This window comes from Ixodes scapularis, unplaced genomic scaffold (genome assembly GCF_016920785.2).
Source record: "Ixodes scapularis isolate PalLabHiFi unplaced genomic scaffold, ASM1692078v2 PGA_scaffold2__306_contigs__length_199485367, whole genome shotgun sequence".
In the NCBI taxonomy this organism is placed as follows: domain Eukaryota; kingdom Metazoa; phylum Arthropoda; class Arachnida; order Ixodida; family Ixodidae; genus Ixodes; species Ixodes scapularis.
In genome coordinates, this window is record NW_024609857.1 from 195130634 (window position 1) to 195153937 (window position 23304).

At 44.9% G+C, this 23304-nt stretch overlaps 1 protein-coding gene across 1 annotated transcript in view; it reads right to left on the bottom strand.

Moving 5' to 3' along the window:
* Positions 1–2888: 2888 nt before the first annotated feature.
* LOC8027533 (luciferin 4-monooxygenase) overlaps positions 2889–23304 on the bottom strand; it is an 86044-nt gene continuing 65628 nt past the window's right edge. Inside the window, exons 8-10 of the mRNA XM_029976689.3 lie at positions 22090–22234; positions 9419–9673; positions 2889–4147 (exon numbers count right to left, since the gene is read on the bottom strand). Of these exons, the coding sequence (XP_029832549.2) occupies positions 4023–4147; positions 9419–9673; positions 22090–22234 (525 nt within the window). The 3' untranslated portion in view covers positions 2889–4022. The remainder of the gene's footprint in view (positions 4148–9418; positions 9674–22089; positions 22235–23304) is intronic.

Sequence of the window (23304 nt, forward strand, 5' to 3'; positions counted from 1 at the left end):
CTGACGTTCCTCGGAACTCTGAGTCACACGATAACGTTGTATATGTCATTACAACCAATGCCTGTTATTGCTTTCAGTCCTTTTACGTATGTGAAACGATTTAAGCGCTTCAAAAAGTAAAGAATCTGTCTGATGTTGTGTTTTTCGCTCAGTGAGAGAAGGTTGAATAGGTACATTTGAACCTTTTGGAGCGGCAAACGCTGTTATTATCATAATACATTTTGGACTGCTGACTGTGAAGGCCTTTAATAGGAAAATAAATGTTTCCTAACCCTGGTTACATGCTGAAATATCTTGCTTCACTTTTACTCATGTGACTCGCAAATAATCCAGCCTTGCCCATTGATACTATGCGCCATGACAGCATGCCAACTTCAATGTTTTCAGATCCATATACCAGTTCCCTGCATTGCATGCCTGTAGCGGTGACTGCATAAGGCACGGTTGTACAGTGCTTGCTCAACGCAGTGCGAGCAGCCGTTCAGCGACACGTGCAAGATGCCTCAAACAGCGCGCGCCGAGGCTACGTCGAGCGAACATTTCAGTGGCTCCCGTCGAGCGGAGCGGGGTTAGAGTGCCTTCATACACACGCGCGCTTTTGCTCGGGGTTAAAGCCCCTCCATGTGTTTGCGTTTTTTATCAAGGGGCTTTAAGCGGGGTCAGAGCGGGGTTGGCTCGCAGCGCCCCCGGAGAGTTGCGGCGATAGGCAGCAAATGCCCCTCTTGCACAAGCCGGAGGGGAGAGCGAGCGCGCGCGTCGAGACCGGCCGTGGTCTTACACATCTGTAAATACGGAGAGTCTTGTTGTACTTGTTCCAAACTCCGACGTGGTCTGACGTGTTCTTTCGCCTTGTTGTGCCCGCCGGTCCCAAGCCATCGACAGTCCTTTGTCCCGCGCGCCACGTCCTGCAAGCCTTTCCATTTCCTCACCGGCCTTCTGAGCTTAAGCCTATTCCTTAGCATTGCAATGTCCCTATATACCAGTGGTCTCAAACGCGTTTGAGTGTGGGGGCCAGATAGTCCTCACCGGAAAGGTTGAGGGCCAACTCTGAACACGGAACAAATACTTCCCTTTTAATGTTGATATTTTTTAAAGGGGAGAATCCTGAGCTCGTAGCGCTTTATCCTTGACAATTGCTCCTGCTGAACGAGAGTTCGCGCAGCCGAGATGCATCCTTCAAGAAAGAGCTGGTGCTTGCAGCCTAATAGCGGAATGGTTGTGCATTACTAAAGGCTGGGAAGCAAAAAATAAAACAAAACAAAGGGAAAGTTCACACAGTATAAACTATGTAAATACGTTAAAAGAGCATAGCTACTTTTTGAGCGAAAATGAATCGTAGAGATGAGATCTCTGTGGCGCAAGCCATTTCTAGCGCTCGAGACATGGGAACTGGAACTCGAGCCGGTTGCCTGCGGGCCGTGTCCGAGTGAGATTCGGGCCACGTGCTTGAGCGCACCTTTTCATAGTGACCATCCGAGACCAGTACAATATAGATAGCTCCTATTAGTTAAAATCGCTACGTCAAGGTCCTCACGAATAAATAATTGCCGAGCACTAACACAATGCAGGTTTAAAAATAACTGCTTTAGATTTTATTTATTTCCTGGGGCAATTCAAGAATGGAACAACTTAAGTAATGACATTATGACTTTGACGTCTTTCCCCCACTTTTTAGATGCTATTGAATTTTACTTTAGCTAATTATTTTGTTGGTGCGCCACTGCTTTTTTCTGGTTTCTATTATGTTACCACTCCTGCAATAGCTCCAAGGATGGAGTGGTAGTATTCCAAAATAAATAAAGTAAAAAAAAAAATATCAACACACGCAAAATATCGAGCTCGGCAAATCTACGCCGCCGGTTACGATACTTTTATGCGGCCATACGTTTGTTCTGCCCTTCTTTACGAACTTCCTATAAAATGTATTTGTAGACGCTCGGGGTCGGCAGCGCTTGGCGTTGAAAGTTTTGTCGGCCGCAGCGAGCGTCAGCCAACGTCTCATACTTGCATACACCCCGATTTAGCTACGCCAAACAGAACATAAATCGGGATCATGTTCCGCCGGGTTGTCCAACCGCGCGCCAAAGTCACATTCATCTCCATACTCACAAAGCCTGATAGTTCGACGACGGAGCCATAGGGTGCCCGGTCGCAGATTTGGAGCGCGAGGATCTGCTAGGAAAGAGCACTTCTCGGGGAACCTAAAGCCCCCCTTTAGGGGAACCTAGAGTTCCTCTATAGGCTCCCGTAGGGAGCCAGAGCTGCGCGTACATCCCCGTAGCGCCGTCTTTCCCGCACGGCCTGTTGATCCCGCTCTTCACGTCACTGAATTCGGCGAATAGCGGCGCCGTGCGTTTGAGGCGCACGGTACTTGAGTGCCGCGCAACGTTTACTTTCCTGCACGGCACTTGATCCGGCTCCTCACGTGATCGGATCTCGGCGAATAGCGGCGCGGCGGCACGTGGAAAACAGACGCGCAACTCTGGCTGCCGTAGGGAGCCTAGGAACTCGAGGGGAACCTGGTATTTAGCGCACAGCTTTTGCAGCGGCGAGACCCGAAACATGATTTTCAAACCCGACGAAAAAAGAAGCGGCAGCGCTGATTAACGCGAGGAGCACGAGCGGGCATTTCATCGCTCGGAACAGGTGTGTTTCGGCGTCTCGCCGCAGCGGGGCTCCCGTTACATTCCTCTCCTCTCATCCGTTGTCTGCCGCTCTACCTTTTCACTTTCGGCGGCCGCGTCTCGTGGCGATCTGCCAGGCTTTGGCAGTATAGAGGAGGCTATGCATAGAGGAGGCTATGCATACACTGCCTTGCTCTGTTCAACACGGATACGACTATCGTCGATAATCACCGAGTTTCCGTGCAGCGGCGGTGAAAACACTGCTTCAAATGAACGTTTACGTGGTTTATTAGCATAACAAAAACAAACGAAATACGCTCCAAAACATTTGTCGAAAATAGCCTGAGCAGACTCTCTGCGCCCGATTCCGGGCGGGTCACGTGGCTAAAGAGATGACGTAGCTTCCCCCACTCTCTCAGCTTAGGGATGAACGGAGTAGAGTAGAAGCACTCCCGGAGCTACTACTCAACGCGCCCATTGACTGCGCTGTTACTACGCCGCGCCTCGCCTGCTAGAATTAGCTGAGTGTTGTAATTTCACTCACCTCATACTTTGCCAGTTTCATAAATTTTTAGGCTATATTAGAACGACATAATTGGCGTGTGGTCTTTATAGGCCACACTAAAAGGACTGCATTGTTTTTCAAATATGTAGAATGATCCGGATTCGTCCTTTACGGCCCTATACTCCGCGACAACTTTTCTTGGCAATGCAGTGGAAGGTACAGGCTCGCGACCCCTCTCCCATTTTGAGTGTGCGCGGGCTCTCCTCCTCTCCCCGGAAAAGGGGGAGGAGGAGAGACTGCGTACACTCAAAATGGGAGAGGGGACGCGGGCCTGTACCTTCCACTGGATTGCCAAGAAAAGTTGTCGCGGAGTATAGAGATTTCGAGTGTTATAAACATCCCATGTGCCTTTGTTCACCGGAGAACGATCTAAATAAATAAAATATTTTCCTGCCGCACGTGAAAATTGTCAAATTATGAATGTTAATCTATACAAACTGATTTGTTTTGAGTATTTCAGATTGTCAGCAATAAACTCTCGTTCTCTTTAATATGTATACGAACAAAAAAGTTGAGAAAAGCCGTGGCATAATCTAGTTTTTCATGGAAAGGCTTAACGCACATCTCTTAAAACACAATAAAAACAGGATTTATGCATTTCGAACTCTGTACAGAATTCGCAACACAATACGTGCTGTCAGACGGTACGTGCCAATGATTGTCTCTAACCGGGACAAGTGATCCAGGATTGTAATTTTGTCCGCATAAATGACTACTTTGCAGATATGGTGGTTCGTGCGCATCGTCCTTTTTGCCTTAAATCTGCTAGAGGCCCGCACTTCAGTCCATGCAGCTCCCACTGTATCTGACACGACATGTTCTGTGGCTCTCTACTACAGCTGTTGCTTGACATGCTGGTCTCGAAGTTTTCTTCGAAGAAACTTTCCAGTGTCCGTTTTTGGAATGGCATCAACGAAGAATACGCCTCCATGCAGGTGCTTGTAAGTCGCAGATTGACCTGAAATTTTGTTGGTGGTCAGTGAGCAAGAACACATAATTTACTAACGAGACCCTTAGCAGAACTCTCCAAAATTATCCGCCGGGGATCTTACAAGGTAGTCATTCGTGTAATATATTCCAACCTCAGAAGCATTTCCAAAATAACAAGGTGCAAAAAGAAACAACAAAAAAACAAAAAAGAAAACCGGATATCCTAGAGGGCAGAGAGTAAGTTTTAAGTAAGGACCCTCGAAGTAAAGAAAATATTTTTTCTGGATCACGCAATTGACCGTGGCGCACGTCAGGGTAAGTGTGTAAAGCGATAGTTAGAGAATTAATCACCTAAGGCCCACCTATCAAATTAAATTCGATGTAGTATTCGCGTTAGCTGGCGCATTCCAATTAGAGATCCTTTTCCTGTCGTCAAAATAAGCTGTGGTTTAAATCCCGACAGCTATATTCTGCTGCACGCTATTCTTGAAGAAATTTAAGCCGTGAGAAGACTGGGATATAAGTAGACGGTGAAATGCGCTGGAAGTTCTAACCGGGAGCGACGTCAGCCTCCTTACCGAATGAGGGTAGCGAGTCATCGCGAGCCGATCTGACAGCGTTGTGTTACCTATGGTTGCATGGCTGAGAAAAGGTGCGCCACACAGTGGTGTCTCGTTGGGCGCGCAGATTTTACCGCTTTTTTCGGTATGGTGGACTCCAGAGAACCCAAGTTTACCATTAGATAGCGCCTGGAAGAATTTTGTTTTCTGACTTCTCAACTGCTATAGCATGTTCAAACGACAGACGACAAATATTTGATTGAAGTGTGCCAGATAAGGCGATTAGTATCTAGTGGATTTAGGGCAACGAGACGAATTATCATTTTTCATTCATGCCCGGACGTCAGCCGTGGTGAGACAAGGACAAGAGGGAGACTACAGAGGGCAAGCGCTTACTCGCAACTGACGTTTTAATTCGGAAGATGAGGAAGATGAAAAACCCTAACGTTAAATGTTAGAAATGTTTATGAGAAAGGAGTGTCTTTTGCGCTTTTTAATTTTCGTAACTTTCACTCCTTTCTCATAAATATTTCTACATTTAACGTTAGGGTTTTTCATCTTCCTCATCTTCCGAATTAAAACGTCAGTTGCGAGTAAGCTCTTGTCCTGTGTAGTCTCCCTCCTGCTTTTTAATTTTCGTAATGTTTAACCAACTAGGCCAAAAAATCATTTTGTCTAGGAACGAACTGGAGTTCCTGAAAATGACAATGAGGCCAGAGGGTGGTGTAATGAGCAGCTATCATTAGGGATGCCGCGAACCACTCTATTTTCGAACTCGAAAGGTTTCGATATTTTCGAACCGAACTGATCTTCGATTTCGAAAGGTTTCGATATTTTCCACCGTACGGAAGTTCGAATTTGAAAAATTCGGAACTTTCCAAAATTGTGGGGTTTCGATATTTTCGACCGCATGGAAGTACGAATTTGAAAAATTCGCAACCTTCCAAAATTGTGGGGTTTCGAATTCGAAAAGTTCGAAGCTTTCACGGTCTTTAAAAGTTCGGGTTCGATTCTTTCGAATATTTGTTTACTTGAGGTTCGATAAATTCAAAGATTTCGAACTTCCCTAATTTGAAATTCGAGAGATTCGAATGTTTCGGATTTCTTTGGATCTAAAAAATAAAAAAATTCGAACGTTTCGAATTCTTATAAATACATAGAGTTCGATAAACTCGAAGATTTCGAATTTCTTTCTACATAAAGTTCGAAGGTTTCGATTCTCTTCTAAGACTACATTCGAAAAAAACCCAAAAAACTTCGAAGGTTTCCAATTGCTTTGAAGTCCAAGTGCGCAAAGTTCGAAGTCCGGTTTTCATGTTCCGCCACAGTCTCAGTTTCAAATAACGTTTTCACGCCTCACTGGTTTTGACGAAATCAGGCTTAGAGAAGTTCGGGTGTGATATTTAGACTGCGCGAAGTTGGTCAGGCAATTAAATGAGACGACGAGTGTCCCGGATATGCTGGAATATTTGGCAGTGCAGAGTGACGTGTAACAATAGATCAGTAATTGTGACCGCCAGCCTGGGGTGGTCATTAACGTGCATCACGAAGTAGCGATCCTACGAACGCACTGTTTAACGATACTCATCCAGTTTGAAACGGCCAGGGGCAGGCAGGTGGTTGAGGCTAAGAAAAACCTTGAAGTGATCTGGGAAACTGCCGCCCCCCCCCCCCCCCCCCTCCTACCCCCTTGCACGCTGGTAGTAACCCGATCGAACGCCGCCCGAGTGACGCTGGCATATAGTAAGTTTAGTTTGTACATGATGCAAAATCCTGAGACTGCGAATGAAATTTGAAAGAAAAAGTGTAAGAAGACAGAAAAAAGGGGACAGGACAACGTCTTAAACTCAGCTCAGGACAACGTCTCAAACTCAACTCAGCTGAATTTGAGACGTTGTCCTGTCCCCTTTTTTCTTTCTTCTTACACTATTCCTCGCGAATTTCATTCCCAGTCTCGAATTTTGCATCATGATCAACAAACAAGAGCTCGCCTGCACCTTGACAAGTTTTTTGTTTGTAATTGCTTTGGAGGTTTATTTTCAGGGGCGGAAGGAACGCTGAGCAAAAAGCAGAGAAGCTGACGCAACTTGAGGTCGAGGAGCGTTCTACCATACCAGTGGCGTCGGAAGAGGAAAAACGGGGGGGGGGGGGGGGGGGGGGGGGGGGGGGCTCCAGTCTCCCCCCCCCTCCCAGATATTTCGGATTGTTAAAGAAAACAATACGGGGAAGGAGGGCATGGTCGAGCCTATTTTAATCTGAAATTATTTATGCATATGTATAGCGTCGCTCTTCACTGTATAAAAGATCGCGTAAATAGTCATTGTTAAGGCCGGTTCTCACATGCAGCGAAGCGCTGATGTAGCGCTGCTCACGTGCCGTCAGCTACTTATCGTCTTCCATGAGCTACAGTTTTGACGGTGCGATACAAAGGCTGATGAACGCTCCCGTCAGCAGGTGCTTAGCGCGAGGTCAGCGCTATGCTTGTAGCGGTCCGCTGCATTTGTGAACAGGCCTTTAGAAACTCGTTGTCAGAAGGCACTATTCGTCACATGCTCGGTGGCTCGGAAGTTCAGAGCAGGGCCGTACCCAGAAAAAAATGTCGGAGGGGGGGGGGGGGGGGGGGTTTCGGGGACAACGGCGGCCATTTTGAAAGTGTCTATTGTCTTATTTTCGCCTATGAATCATGTGCATCGGTGGCATATAATGGAGAGTTACAGCAAACCGGAGAACCGGTCCCGGTTTGGTACCCGGTAGCCGACCGGCGCCACTGCGCGTGCGCAGAGGTGGAGATTAAAATCGGCTGGCTGCCAGTGCACCAGACCAGGGCCGTACCCAGAAAAAAAATTTCCGGGGGGTTCAGAACCCCCTATCCCCCCCCCCCCCCCCCCCCCCCTGGTTACGGCCCTGGTTCAGAGCTATGTCTTTTCGACCTAAATAACTGTGCAATTGATAAAAAAATAATCAATAAATAAACATAACAATAAATGCAAAAATAAAAAGTTGAAGAAGAAGAAAAAAAAAAAAAGAAACTATCAAGAACCCGCCGGAAGTGTTGTATTCTTGCATATTCAGAGGCTCAGAACTATGAAACAAGTTGCTCCTACCAAAATGTGTACAGGCCAAAAGGAACTCGTCCCAAGAACGTAAAATGGGGAAAAAAAAAATGTATATATATATATATATATTTTTTTTATGACGTGCTGAACTTGAACACTTTTAGAAATCTTCCCCAATGATTTAATTTATTCCTCCACGTAAACAAACAACAATAAATACATTATTTTGTATTCTGCAGATGGGAATGATATGTACTGCCTCTGGTGTTAATTTAAATGCGATACCTCAAACAAGTTAGGCGAAACAATTACCAAGTTTAGGGCATAATTGCCCGTAGGTACATGTTTGGATATTTCTTCGAAACTCGTCTTGAAGAACAATAATCAGATCTTAAGGCGACACTACCTAGGCTATGCATAGCTCATTCTTAAAAAGTTTAACATCTCTACCATAAATAGCTTCGGCTATAGCGCGCTTCAAATATGGCACAAACGACAATCGTCAAAAACTCGTCGTCCTTTCTCGCTCCTTCGGGAATCTATTTCTTTTAAACCAAGCATGCCAGATGGTTGAAATAAACGGCATTGTCTTTCGCAAGGAATTCGGCACCGCATGTAAAATTGCGAAAAAAAATTACGAATGTACCTCGCTGCTTGAATCCAAATGAAACAGCCCGCCGGTCTTTCGAAGGTCGACGAACTTCGAACTTTTACCCTAAAAGTTTGAAGTTCGTCGAAGTTTTGAATTTTTGAGGAATCGAAAGTTCGACTACTTTCGAATTCTTTAGATTAAGAAGTTCGAAAGTTCGAAAATTATCGAATTTCTTAGCGTAGGAAGGTCGAAAGTTCGAAAAGCTTCAACTTTTTAGTGGAAGAGGGTCGAAAGTTCGAAAATCATCGAATTTTTAGTCAATCAAGGTCGAAAGTTCGACAAGCACCGAATTTTGCAGCGTAATAAGTTCGAAATTTCGAAAAGCGTCGAACTTTTTAGTTCAATAAGTTCGAAAATTCGACTTCCGTCGGATTTCTCAATATTTAAAAGGTCGAAGATTCGAAATCTTTCGAACTGCTTGATTCGATCATCGAAACTTCGATTCGAAAAAGGTTCGCGGCATCCCTAGCTATCATGAGTGGAAAGTGCGCGTGTGAATGTGGGCGCTGCGTATTTTCTTTCTTCATTTCTGTTTGTACAAAAAACGAGTATTTGCGAGTCAACGTCTGTCCTGTCGAGTATCTTCCGCTTTTGTCCTTGTCTTTAGCGCTGTTTTTATTCACCATGTACAGCGGCATCCAACTAGCTCAGCTTTCAACTTTATTACAGCTCCCGTTCAGGCATCCCGGCCGGCCTGAGTGACGCGACCTGTTACCAGCTGCCATATTAGTAAAGAGGTTGGGCAACACCACCTAGACAGAAGGCCTCCGCATGGTTTCCTCTTCCTCTATGAAACGTCATCACAGTCGGATCGCGCTCGGTCGGCTATTGGACCCGAGCCCGACCTTCGACGCGCTGATTGGCCACGAGCCGCAGCCGAACACTGACGCAGCACTCGTGCCCAATCTCTCGCCTCGATCGATCTGACTATGATGACGCGTGTGGAGGCCTTCTGTCTAGGTGGTGTTGGGTTGGGCCCCTTTAGGTCACCGGAGTCGCTAATAAATAAGGGGTCAAACGGTGCCACGCACTGGCTACGATGTCCTTGAGCGTGTCCTCGCTGACGCTGTCCCGACGTCCGTCCTTGAGGACGACGAAGGCCGTAGGCGCCTCCCCAAAGTCCTGGTGCGGGATGCCGACCACGGCTGCCTCGGCCACGGCCTCGTGGCCCATGAGCAGGTTCTCGACCTCGGCCGGCGCCACCTGCTGGTCCATGCACTTGATCATGTCCTTTAGGCGCTCCACGATGTAGAACTGCCCACTCTCGTCGTAGTAGCCCAGGTCGCCTGCAAACGCGACGCGCGCCTTTTGATTACGGCCGACTGAGTAAATGCCCCTTCACACAGCACGGTTCGACTATCGCTCCGAAAAAATTTTCAATTCGTACGCGTTTCTGAGTTTCGGTCTCTTATCGGAGCGCATCTCCACGCGAGCAACCCCACTCTCGATGGCCAAACGTTCAACGTACGTGCAGCGCCGCGTATCGCACGTAGAAGAGGCTAGATAAGAAAGCTCCCGGCTGCCGCATGAGGTTTTCCTTTTTGGCGTCCGTGCCAGTGTGAAGAGGCACCTTTACATGCGATGTGTGGCGGTGTACGCAGGTTGTACGTTTTAGACATCTAGGCGGGATTGCCCGCTCGGAGATGCTCTCCGAAAGGAAACAAGAAAAACTAGAAATTCACGTGTTCGTGTCGATGCTGCCAGTTGACACGGCAGCATCGACACGAACATGCGGGTAAACCCGCTTTTGTTCTTTGTGCAGGTTGCTTGTTCTGACTCCTCATACAAAAACGATGACCTCTTTTTGCTGGTGCTGCCGTGTCCCAGTGTTTTTTCCCGTGTATTGCTGATACTAGTGTGCCTCAATGCCCTTCTGTTTAGGGTGATGCCATCGTTTGTAGTACCCGATGCCGACAGCACGCGCCCACAGGGAAAATACAAAGAAATCGCAGGAAACAAAATGTCGCCGTAACACAGTCAGCGCCACGAGCGCGTGCAGGGAGACGCCCTTTCACGCGCTTCAGAACAAAAAATAAAAATAAGCGTTCGAAACAAAATGGCCAGATGTCATCACCCCAAGCAAAGCGCACATGAAGGCACCCTAGCTGATAGCATTGCTTTACTCGTGCAAATGAGCGGTGACATTGAAAACCAGCCCTGGTCCCACAGTTGAAGAATTGTTAAATCTAGTTTTAGAAAACCAGGCGCAAATGACTAACGACTTAACAACAGTCAAAGAAAATCAGAAACGGGCAGAAGAAAAACTCACGCGAATTCACCAAAAACTGAAAAAAAAAAACTGAGACCCAACTGACAGCCCTAGAGGCGACAACAAAACAATTATCTGATTGTGGAAACAGAGTTGCTACCGTCGAAAACACAATAGGTGACCTCTTGGGTAAGATCGATTACCTAGAAAATAGAAGCCGCCGAAATAACCTCGTCATCTATGGTGTGTATGAGAGGGTTAGTGAGACAGCGGAATTACTTCAGGATACAGCAGTAAACAAGAGTTTCGGTGAAACACTCGGCTTACCACGTACAACCAAAGAAATAATTCATAGGCTTGGACGCAAATCAGATGGCAAAACGAGGCCAGTAAGGGTTAAGTTCCTCAATTTCTCAGAGAAGTAGTCAGTTCTTAAAAACTGCCCTAAGCTGAAGGGATTGACAATTTCTGTTTCAGAAGATTTTTCGGTACGTATTCGCAACATTCGCAAGCAGTTGTGGGACAGTTCTGAGGAAAATCGAAGAAAAGGCGATAAGGTCAGTCTAAATTATAACGAGTTAAAAATAAATAGCACACTCTTTGTCTAGCAGAGTGATAAACAGGCACGCGTAGCACGAACTCATCCCAGACCGTCGCAGCAGACAATCCAGGCGGGAGCCCACGGATTCTATTACATTTTTGAACTTGAACGCAAGAGGTCTTATGAATAAGATTACTGATTTTGAACATGTTTTGCTGTCACGTGACCCACATATCACAGTCGTCACGGAAACGTGGTTACATACTGAAGGTACTGACTGGGAAATTATTCCCCCAGATTATAAAATAGTACGGAAGGACAGAGATACCCGAGGTGGGGGCGTGGCCATAGTCTTGAAAGAAAACTTGCGCTATAACCGAATGCCAGATATCAGTGGCGTTGAGATTTTGTGGACTCGTGTCAGCATTTTTTCCATAGCTCTTATCATTGGTGCGTTTTACAGATCACCTAGCAGTGGCAATGATTTTGTAAAAATAAACGACTATCTCTCCGAAAATTTACATGCTAATTCTAGAATTCTTTTTGCTGGGGATTTTAATCTGCCTAATATAGATTGAGAAAGCACATGGTCAGCGTGTTATATCTCGCAGGCTTTACTAGAGCTGGCTTTCTTTTATGATCTGAATCAAATCGTACACGCTCCCACAAGATTATCCGAAGAAAAAGACTCTATAGTCGATTTAATTTTCCTTACTCAGAATTTATGTGAAAGAGTGCAAAGTATTGAGGTGCTTGAGGGCATTTCAGATCATCAAATAGTATTGCTTACTTTTTCCACCAATAATACGCCCTGCGACGCAGGAAGTCGCAAAGAATATGTCGACTTCTCCAAGGCCGATGATGTCGCTATTACTGACGCTCTAGCGTTCTCCTTTAGTGACTTCTTCAGTGCTTCCAATACACATGAGATCGATGTCAATTTTTGTGGCAGTTTTTGAAAATATTGTTCTTGACTGAATTTCGAAACTTGTGCCAAAAAAGTGAAGTGTAAGAATAAAAAAAAAAAAAAAAAATCCGCGGATAAATAGGGAAATTATTCGAACGCGCCGTAGACCCTTTAGACTTCGGAAACGATTGAAAGACGCGAACCTCGTTGACCAATTAAACCGCAAGTTTAAGGATACAATTAAAGATGCGAAGCACCGATTTCTTAATGTAACAATGCCCTCCTTTCTCAAGTCCTCGCCTGAGAAGTTTTGGCGCTTTATATCGCCCTCTAAACCAAAAGTAAACGAGTTGAATATTGATAACGAAGCTGTGGATGACTCCTATTATATTTCTGATGCTCTCCATACATATTTCACGTCCGTTTTCAGTTTGGACAATGGTCACAGTCCGGTATTTGATGCAATTCGAGAAGACAGCGATTGCGCTAGGAACGGTTTGCCAGTTATAACAATTTCGGAGGAAGGTATTCTAATTTATATTTTGAATATTAACGTTAAAAAGGAATTCTCAATGCTTTCCTGAAAATGTATGCGGAATGGAGCGTTAAGTACTTGACTGTAATATTCATAAAGTCGCTAGAAACTTACCCTGTACCTTCAAAATGGAAAATAGCAAAAGTGATTCCCATCTTAAAATCCGGTGACTCAAAGGTTGTTTCCAATTATCGACCTTTTTCCTCGCTCAGTATTTGTAGTAAAATATTGGAACTTATTGTATTTAAACACATATCGGCATATCTGGAGCAAAATAGTTTTTTTTACTAAAGCTCAACATGGTTTCCGACAAAAAGTGTCTACCATTACCACCGAAACAGTGCACGAGTTCGCTTCGGTAATTACTACTCGAGGCCAAACTGACGTTGTATTCTTGGACTTTTCAAGAGCATTCGACCGCGTTCCACATGAGAAGCTACAAACAAAATTGGTTGTTGTCTTAAATAATACTAATATTTTCAGGTGGCTAGAAAGTTATTTGGCTATGAGGCAATTTGTACAATTTGATAGCGCGTGTTCCAGTACTACACACGTGACGTCTGGTGTCCCACAAAAATCAGTTCTCGGGCCTCTATTGTTCTTAATATTTGTTAATGATATTGTTTGTGAAATTCCAGTCAAGATAAGATTGTTTGTAGATGATTGTGCTGTTTTTTAAAGGAAATTAAAAGTCTCGGAGACTGTGAAGTATTAAATTCCTCGCTAGAAAGGTTGTTTAAATCGTGTGCGAATTGGAAAATGTCATTGAATTTATCAAAGACTCTTTGTATGTCTATTACTCGCAAGAAAAGTCCTTTACTTTTAATTTTTCTATTGGTAACTTTAGCCTTCTTAAAGTTTGCTTATATAAGTATCTCGGTTTGACTATAACATCCGACTTAAAGTAGAACACACATGTTAGTCCCATATGTACTAGAGCAATGAGTAAGTTGGGTTTTCTTCGCAGGTATATGAAGCATGGCTCCCGTGAGACAAAGTTATTATTATATAAAACTCTGGTTAGGCCAGTGTTAGAATGCGCTAGTGTCATCTGGGATCCCCACACATCATGTTGTATTTCAGAACTCGAAAGAAAGAAGGAGTATGTATTCCTCTAATCTGTCCCCCACAAAACTTTGTACTGATGCGGGCCTGGAAACCCCTACAGAAAAGGAGGAGAATGAATCGTATAAAATTTCTCTACATTATTGTTAACGACGAGCTTGGAATAGACAAAGATGACTACATTACATTTTTTTTTGCCCCAGGTCTACTAGGCATTCTCACAGCAGAACAAAAAAACCATATAGTTATAAAAATGCCGTATTAAAATATTCCTTCTTTCCTCGAACCACTCTTGATTGGAATGGTTTGCCACCTGATGTTGTAAATACTACAAACGTTTTAGATTTTTTGTTCCAAGCTATTGCAGCAAGTGCAACCTGTGTGATATTATGTTTCACCCACTCCCGTAACAAGCTCGAAAGAGGTTAACAGTATTAATAAAGAAGAAGAACAAGAAGAAACGCGTCCAAGTTGAGGTTAAAGCATATAGGCAGGCGAGGTGGTTAAGGATAGACATGGCAAACCTGGAGCAGACTTGTACGTAACTTAAATACTCTACTCAAGTTACTGTATCTTAAATACTTCTGTGAGTAACTTGACATTTTGCAAATACTTTCAAACCTCCACTATTTAGCACTTTAACTTAAATACATTTTTCAAGTAACTTGTACTCATTTAAAAGCTACTTTTCAGTTACTTTCTAGTTTTTATTTTGTTTAGAGGCCGGAAGCTTGGAAAATATTGAACTCTAGTTTTTTTTTTGGCTAAGCGCCCTGCGATTGCATATACATTTCGTGCCAGGTAATACAGCGCACTTCCGTGCTTCTGCTGAAAGAGGTGACACTGAGAAGGAGTTGTCGCAGCCTCAAGCCCAGCGGACGCGTGTTCTGTCTCCTAAGTGGGCAAAACGTCAAAGAACATTTTTTTTTACATTTTGTTTGTGGCCAAGCCCAAGAGAAACAAAGATTCCGAAGCAGAAGTGCATGCCGGTGAAAGCATAAGATGTGTACAAGCCTACGAGCCAGAGGGAGGGCACTTGTGTCGGAGAGAGGGTGGGTTCTACCAGTGTCTGGTGAGAGCCGACATTAAACCGGAGTTTATTTTTTTATGTTATGGCATGAAAGCATATAAAAGAAAGCCTTCCAGCTTCAGAAATGCCTTTGCATCCGCACGCAGTCGCACACACCGCTCGTTCGTTTCACTAGGCTCTCTTCGCACTCCAGACTTGTAAGACGCGACTAAGCTTTTTGGTAATGGCGTTTTGATTTTCATTTTCGCAAGTGAAAAAAAGTTGAATGAATGACGTTTTTATTTTTGTTTCATTCGTAGTTACTTGGGACCTCCTAGAAGCCTGAGTGGCAGCCAAAGTCTAGCTAAGAGATTTCCAGGAGATTCCAAAGTAGCTGCGAGGAAGAATTTTTTCCGACTTCGGTTGTGCTTGACGATGAATTGCAGAGAAAATTGTAACTTGAGAGTATCTTGAAAGTAACGAGTTACTTTTTGGAGTATATTATACTTTACTCAATTACTTTACAAATTTGAGTATTTAGTGCTCTACTCAGTTACTATTTTTCGTGTTACTCAGTAACTTAACTTAAATACTTTTAGTGAGTATCTTGTACAAGCCTGCCCTGGAGCGAGGAGGCAAAAAACACCAAATGCATTTATCGTTAACCTCTTAGAAAATACAGGAGGACACTTACGACTGCTTACGTGTAGGAATGTGAAAACATTCGTACAAGCAGCGTGCGCCGCTGTCCTCCGCGGAGGCCGGCCGGGCGGCGCGCCACCTTCTCTTTTTTACCGGCGCGCGGGCCGCAGCGCCAGGAATTAAAAGGCCGGACAGACACGAAACTCCGAACACGGTTAGAAATGTATTTTTCGTAACACCTCCTTAAATAGGCCCACAAACCCACAAGAAGACACACGCTGCCTGAGGTCACACAACCGTGGCAGGTAAGAACCAAGGAACAAAAGAACGAAAGACCAGACTTCGGAAGTAATCCGTTACTTCTTCAAGTAACGTTGTAATTGCCACGTTACTTTTTTTTCGGAAGTAATTTGTAATGTAATTTCGTTACAAAATATTGGTAACAGATTACTTTAATTACTCGTTACTTTTTTTAAATATGATCATAATACAGTAATTCTACAGCATAAAGAAAGCAAGCTCAACCAAACCGAAAACATCGGTAAGGGGAGAAGGGCCGAAATGGAAACTCGACTTTTTGTATGACCGGTCACTAGAACCACTAAAAAAATGGGCAAGGCATGTACAAATATATGAAAGACAAAATTCAAGTAAGACAACGCCGAGTAGGCTCTCCGTCGCCTTCCATCGTGTTTTTGTTCTTCTCCCGGGTAGGAAAAAGCTCTTCGTGTTTATTTGTTTTTGTCTTTTACACCGTTTCACCCTTTCCAACTTCGTCGATGTCTGCCGCCACCTGCACAGACTTCAAACGCGGGTCCGTTCCCCCTTGATTCGCGGGTTCAGAATTCGCATAACAAACGATGCGGCCTCGCGCGAAGAGGTCGAATTTCCTTTGTCTTTGATGTGCGCTACTGTATTCTAGCTCGTTCTTGAGGCACGGCTGAAAAGCGCCCGGCGCGGGGCTAAGAGCATCGTCTTCGAGGGTACGGACGATATTTTTTTTGGTTTACTCGTCTGGGCATGGTGCTCGAGTCCACTCCTCACTTTGCAGTCAACTGTCAGCATAAAGGGGGGGTTAGGCCATCTAAGGAGTGCTGAAAGAGAGAGAGAAAGAACGCGTAAAAGTGGTCTGATACTCTATTGTTTTGTAAGACCGATGGCCACCGCTTCTCTCGCTCTCTATGCCCTCCCCTCCCCTGGCCTCCAGGAATCCATGAACGATCGATAACCCCCAACCGCCACTTTTTCTCTGACTTGTCGCGTTTTTGGTCATGGAGTGTCCGTCGTGTCCATGGCCACCTCTTAATGAGATGTTCACAATTGAAGGCATTAAGGAGAACGGAAACCTAGAGTTTCAGTGCATACTTTGCTTGCCGAAAACACACACATTTTAATCGTCAAGAACAACAAACTCTAATCTACGGAAACACATCAAGGTAAGCTGGGACACCTGCATTCTGCATTGGCTATACATTGTAACGTTAGCACCAAGTCCTTCTTTTCCTGTGCTTAACAGGCGAAACACCCGAGTCAAAAGGGAGCTTTCGCAGATCGCTTCATTAGCTCTGAATCTCGTAGCGGAGGTAGGCGCTGCTACTGAGCATGCGCACCGCTAGCTTCTTCTGCACGATTCCAGGGATCATTTCCGGAGGCCGTAAGCTAGCGGGATGGCGGTTGCAGTTGCAGCCTTCGGTGCCTTGTCAGCTTACAGGTGAACGGAGTGCACATACACTCTTTCTCTTCAATACCATATTTTATCCTTCCAAAGACTACCATAATATGGGCGTATAAAGGCATGTTCAAACATGCAGCGGAGCGCTACAAGCATAGCGCTAAGCGCGCGCTCACGGTAGCGTTCACCTGCTTTGTATCGCACCGTCAAAACTGTTGCTCATGGCAGACGATAAGTAGTCGACGACACGTGAGTAGCGCTACATCAGAGCTTCGCTGCATGTGAGAACCGGCCTTTAGAAATGAAAAGTAGTGTTGCGAAACATTTTTGAAAAATATCAAAATTATTTTTATTGTTTTCTGGATGAGTGGACGGAAAAAGTAACGTGAAAGTAAATTGTAACGTAACGAATAAAGTAATCCGTTACTTTTCAGCGAAAGTAATTTGTAACGGTAATCCATTACATTTGAGAGTCAGTAATTTGTAATTGTAATCCCTTACATTTTTTCAAGTAACGAGCACAAGTCTGCAAAAACACCCCTCGCTCTAGGGTTACTATGTCTACCCAAATTGAGCGCTTTTCGGAAGGCCGTAAAATGCTGCGCGTGCCATATATCATGGTAATGTCGCTGTATTTAGTAGTTTTCCATGATGCACAGCAATTCTTATTGAAACCATCCTTTTAAAATGAATACTTGACAATTTAATCATTCAAAATCAATCATTTACGTAACTTATTGAAGGGTAATAATTTTTCTTAATGGGCCCTTTGACAAACCACTACGGCATAAACCTTTTTTTTTTTTTCGCGATTCTTAGTTTTCGCAGGAGCGATTTTGCCAGCGTTTCCGGAAACACCCTGTATGTCTTACACCGTGTTCCATATACTGGAAAGTGAACGCACCGAACTGTCAAACTTGCGCAACGCCGGAGATTCTGGAGCACTTTGTTGCTTTGACTGCAATTTTCTGGCATTTGAAAAACCTCATGAGCACCTCCTGCCACTGTGGGTTTCTTGGACCCAGTTTAAAGGATCGGAGTTTTCCCCTCTTGGCTTCTACGCAAAGTGCAGCAAAGTGCAGCTTCTAACTTTGTAGTAAAGTGGAGAGTTTAGCTAGTTGGTAAAATGACATCACATTAAAACAGTGCAGAAGCAGGGGGGGGGGGGGGGTGGGGGGGGGGCAGGAGGCCGAGGGGGCTAGCGTACGCAAGAGCCATATATCGACAGTGTTTAGTCACTGGGGGGAGCCGGGGGGAGCCCGGGTAGGGCGGGAAAGGCGTCGCCGCCGCCAGCGCCGCATATTCCCCCTGTGACGATACTGCGAAGTAAAATAAAGCCGGGATGACCTTGACAAAGCCGCGCATTGCGGCGCAGGTTTCTTTTTTTTTTTTTTTTTTTTTTTGTTCTGGACGAGGCTGAAAGTACGTGAATGGGTCTTTGTAAGATATTGGTGGAAATAGGGAGTCTAAGGTGCTGAGTGCTTTTACTGAGCCAGAAAATGGAACATTTACGAGAAAATTGTTTTGAAACAAGAGGTGAAACTGCGCCCATGGGTGTTCATGGTTAGGTTCAAAATTTCAGCGGAGTCGCGTCTACGGTTTTAGCTGCTCTCTCGGTCGTTGCCAATCCAAAGAGAGCATGGAGTGCATTCGGAATGTCGCTGTGACGTCAACGCCATGTGCGTTGCCCTTTCAGTCACTAAGAGTCGAAAATTTCAACTCTAGCGTGCTGAAATGAAATATTTGAATACATGCTTACTTAGCAATTGTGATTGTAGGGTATTGGATAAGCTCGTAACCTCCGCTAGGGGAATATATTTGGCTAGTCATTGGTCCCAAGAGCTGTAAATCATCGTGCCCAAGGTCACTGAAACAATTTCGGCAAATGACGTGCCCTTTTTTCGGCCTTTTCTTACCAATTAATGACCAAACTCTACATAAACGGCTCTGATGCACACCAGCTTGGAGCACGTGGTGCGAAAGGCTCGCGCTGCAGAACCCAGGATCCTGGGTTCAATCCCCACGCCCGTTTCGATCTAGATGAGCATCGTACCGGCGTGCGGTCGTGTATCACTACTGCGTGGTGCACGTTAAAGACCTCAGGCAAGCGGTTGTACGGCACTGGCTGAATTGCTCATCTACAGCATGAGGCACCGGACTCCCATTGGGGCTGACTAACGTCCGGCTGTATAAACATACGCACGACACACTTATATTACACGCACAAGCAGTGAGGAAGAGAACACAGAAAGCGGACTCCCAACTAATGTTTTCTAAAACACATCAGTTTTTTTGCTTGAATTCGATTGGTTCCCGCATGTGGTTTTCTTTTTTTTTCTTTTCCCTTATAGTACATCAAATTCATGTATCACTGCTTCTCCTCCTTTTTTAATGGTGCGTGTGTTTAAATTCTGATCCCTCGCCTTCCTGTTTATTTCACAACACACGCTATGTGAGTCAGCGTTCAGTGCTCTCTTCTCTTGCTCACTGCTTGTGCGCTGTTTTTAATATGATGCCTTTTCCTCAAAGAAAGGACTTCCGCACATCGACTCTTAAATTGATATCACCTGTCATCGAATAGGAGATGTTAGAGCGCCCTGATCACCCCGTAGAGTTATTATAATGTAAGCTAGAGATTCCACTGGCTCTAGAGTCTATACGACTTCCGGGATGCCAACTGATGCTGACAGCAACCAGTCTACTTTTGCGGTACTCCTGTGCGTCCCTATGGGGAAACGCGCGTGCATTTTGTCTATTCGACGGAAAATAACACGGATCACTTTTGTTATTTGTGTCGCACCGAATAGTATGTACCATTATTAATATTGTAAAAGTATATTTGCTTCAGTTACAGCATTTTTCTTCATCAGTGAACGACGTTTCCCTTCGCTAGATTTCAGGTCGAAACCTGTGTTCCGCAGAAGCTGTGTGAACACGATGGACGAATCTAACTAAAATAACAATCGAAAGGAATATGGAGTGTTTTCAAGGTCCGCCAGCATTCCGGTGACGCTTATATATGTTAATATGCCCGTCCTGTCACTATTTCAATATATGAACACGTCGTGCATATTTACGAGCGGTTAAAAACACTGAAAACGCAAAGTGTGAAGGTCGTGGGTTATGAAGGGTGGTTCTCTTTATTATTTCCTCTGCCGGGCAGCTTATTTCTGGAACTTGTTGACTGGCGTCTCCCTATTTTCAAAGATTTCGAGCGTGCGGGTGAGGTTTTGAGCATCGAACGGGCATCTTTGCACATATTCATGAGGAGAAAGTATAAAGCAGCACTTTATTGAAAATCGGACTATTTTACGTGGCTCGAATTTATTTTGGTCGTCTATATGCACAAGAAGTTACTGACACAGTATTACGGCGTACTTTTTGCTTTCTCTCTTAGTTTTTCAGATGTCCTTCGTTCGTTTGGAACGTATATCCCCCAGCCTGGAAAGCGCCGACGCCGTGTACGCGCTAATAGTGTCCTACAGTGCTCATAAACGCATTTACGAAGCCGTTTTTTCACTGTTTTTCATGCCATATATTTGGAAGAAAAACGCCGTAACTGACCAATTATTTCATCTGCGTGACTGAGAAATGTTCCAAGCTGTACGTACAAATTATTCGTTGTATTTGCTAACATAATAAAGCGCAAGCAGAATTTTCTACTGGTCGTTGTCTGCTTCAATTTGCAACGCCAGTTCAACCTCTAGGGTACAGAATAATAACTCTGTGGATCGTCCTTCACCAATTCGCTCCCCCTGGCTGTTGCACTCAGCCAAGGAGAGCGAGCGCGTTTAGAAGACGCGGCCATGGAATATTGGATCCGGCGACTGCAAGACGCGAGCAAAAGGGCGGCGTTGTAGCGTTCGATCGTGCCCGAGCTACGTTCCAATGCTGGCGCTTGTCAACGTCTGTTCATTGCCAACGAGGTAGAGGGCCTTAGAGCGGTAAACTGGCAGCTGAAAGTGACTCCCAATTGCCGCCGTCCTGTTGCCCATTTTTGACCACTAGACAAGTGACTTTATAGTTTTACGTCTAGATTCCAACGAAGTACCGCGCACAAATAATTACTTATTGATCTTCAATAAGAGTATACCGACGACATAAGTCGTTTCGTTTTTTTTTAGCTCCAAAATGTGGTCTTACGACAGAAACTCGGGCAGCTTCGCAATGTCTCCGCTAGATGCCGTCAACCGCGGTGTTGTATTTGGCTGTTTTTATCGGAGCTAGACTTGATTTCTGGAGCTAACAGTATTAAAAAAATAGTTTATCATGTTTTTTTTTCAGCAATCCCAATACAAATCTCGGCTCAGTTGTCCATAAAAGCCTCAGGATTTGGTACCTAGTGGTCAAAATTGTACAACATGGCGGCAGCCAAGTGGGGTCACTTTTGCCTGTTGAACGGGATACCAGTTTATCGCTTTAAACCCCTATCCTCGTTAGCTCATGCCCGTATAAGAAAACAAAATAAAATGAACAAAAATGCACGGCTCCTGGCCTTAGTGTCCTATCAAAACGCCAATAATGCAATTTTTTCAGTTGTTTCATGTATGTTTTTTACGGCGTTTTTTAGCAACGTGATGGAGCGTAAGAACGCGCAATCGAAACGCGAGATAAAATATTCGATTTGGCTCCCGAGGGGCGCTGCCCCAAACTTCAGCTACACCTCTACAGCCGCCTCTGTGGTTCCGAGGCGAGGCGCCGGCCTGAGGTCCCAGGTGGCGGGTTCGAGTCCCGGCCGAGGTGCCCGCAATCTGACGGGGGATTTTTGCGGAGAAGGCTCCGTGTAACCGAGATTTCGGTTGAACGTCGGAAAATGCCCAGGTGGTCGAAATTACTCCTTAGCCTCCCACTGGGGCTTGCCAGATGCCATCTGTTGGTTTAACGCACACACAAAAAATGTTTAATTTTGTTTATAGCTCTAACCCCGAGCTTCAATATTCCCCTTCCTGCCAGACTCAGCCACTCCCTGCAAGGAAAACGGCAGTGATATCCTGTCAATGTCCACAGGGCATCATTAGGACATTCCCAGGATGCCTGCAGAACCAGGTCTTCCAGTCTAGCGTTGAATGCATTCCTACCACCGCTCACCACCGTCACCATATATTGTTCCAAAAGGTCTCACCACTGGAAACCCAGCCGTCACTACTGAGAACTTCGGCAGTCGCTTGTGGCTTGTTGTGGTAGCAAGTCATGACCGGAGGGCCCCGAAATACGAGCTCTCCCCACTTTCCAGGACCGAGCTTTTCTCCGGTGGTTCTGTCAAGAACCTGAGGGTAAAAGACAGGCCGATGCGATCAATGCGAGAGTGCTCTAATACCCTAGTTACACTAGCGCTCTTAGCTGTCATTAAGCCAGCGACAGTTGATTCAATCGCGATCGGCCGGATTAAGACGGCGGCGCCAACGTTCATTGAGTCGGCGTCCGCCGCATCGCCCCCAATGGCCAGCGCCAGCGAAGCACTTCTTACTGTAGAAGGTTGGGGGACGTATCTGGAAAGTATCGCAGAAGCAAATATTGTCTGAAGAGGTACGATTCAGGGCCTGAGCTGCCGCTAGAACGATCACGGCTGGTTGCAGAAGTCAAAGCTCTGCGAGGGCCACCATTGTGATGTCGGTGCCGTTAAGACTTTCATTATATTTCTCGCTTGAGTTCTGTGAAACGTTCTGATTATCGTTTCTTTACTACTCTAAAAATTAAAAAAGAAAAGAAGTTAATTTTTTTTTGTTTTAAACGTTTGACATGAATGAAAAATGTGCATATAATTAATTTGTGTCACTTTATAAGAAAAGGTAATGTGACATAAGTTTTGGTTTTGTTTCGGTTTCGACTGTGTCCTTTGACGCGCATCTCAACTCGGATTGTAGGACCTATGTACCGTGTAACACCAGACAACTTAATCGCGCTCAATGGCAGTTGGGAGATGCCAAAGATCGTTGACTTAATGATAGTCTAGAGCGGTAGTGTAACTAGGGTATAAAACACATTGAAGGCTGATTCACACAGTTCCGTTTTTTTACGTGTTCTTACGCTGTGTGTGAGCCATCGCAACGTTCGTTTCTCGAATGTCGCGTGAATCAGGTACAAGTGTAAAAATAATGTCTCTCTTGGCAGGTTGGTGGTTGGAGCTTCATTTTTCGGTTTTTATTGTAAATTCAAGGCAGACGCTTGACTGCGAAACAGAAGTTCAATATTTTTTTCCAAAAAGCTTGCCATTGGGAATACAGTAACACCTCAGAGTAAATACGAGTATGTCCCAAATTTGCAATATATCGGAGGTTATACGCGAGTTCCACTTAGGAATATAAAAATCGATAGCGACCAAATCGGCTGGCCGGTA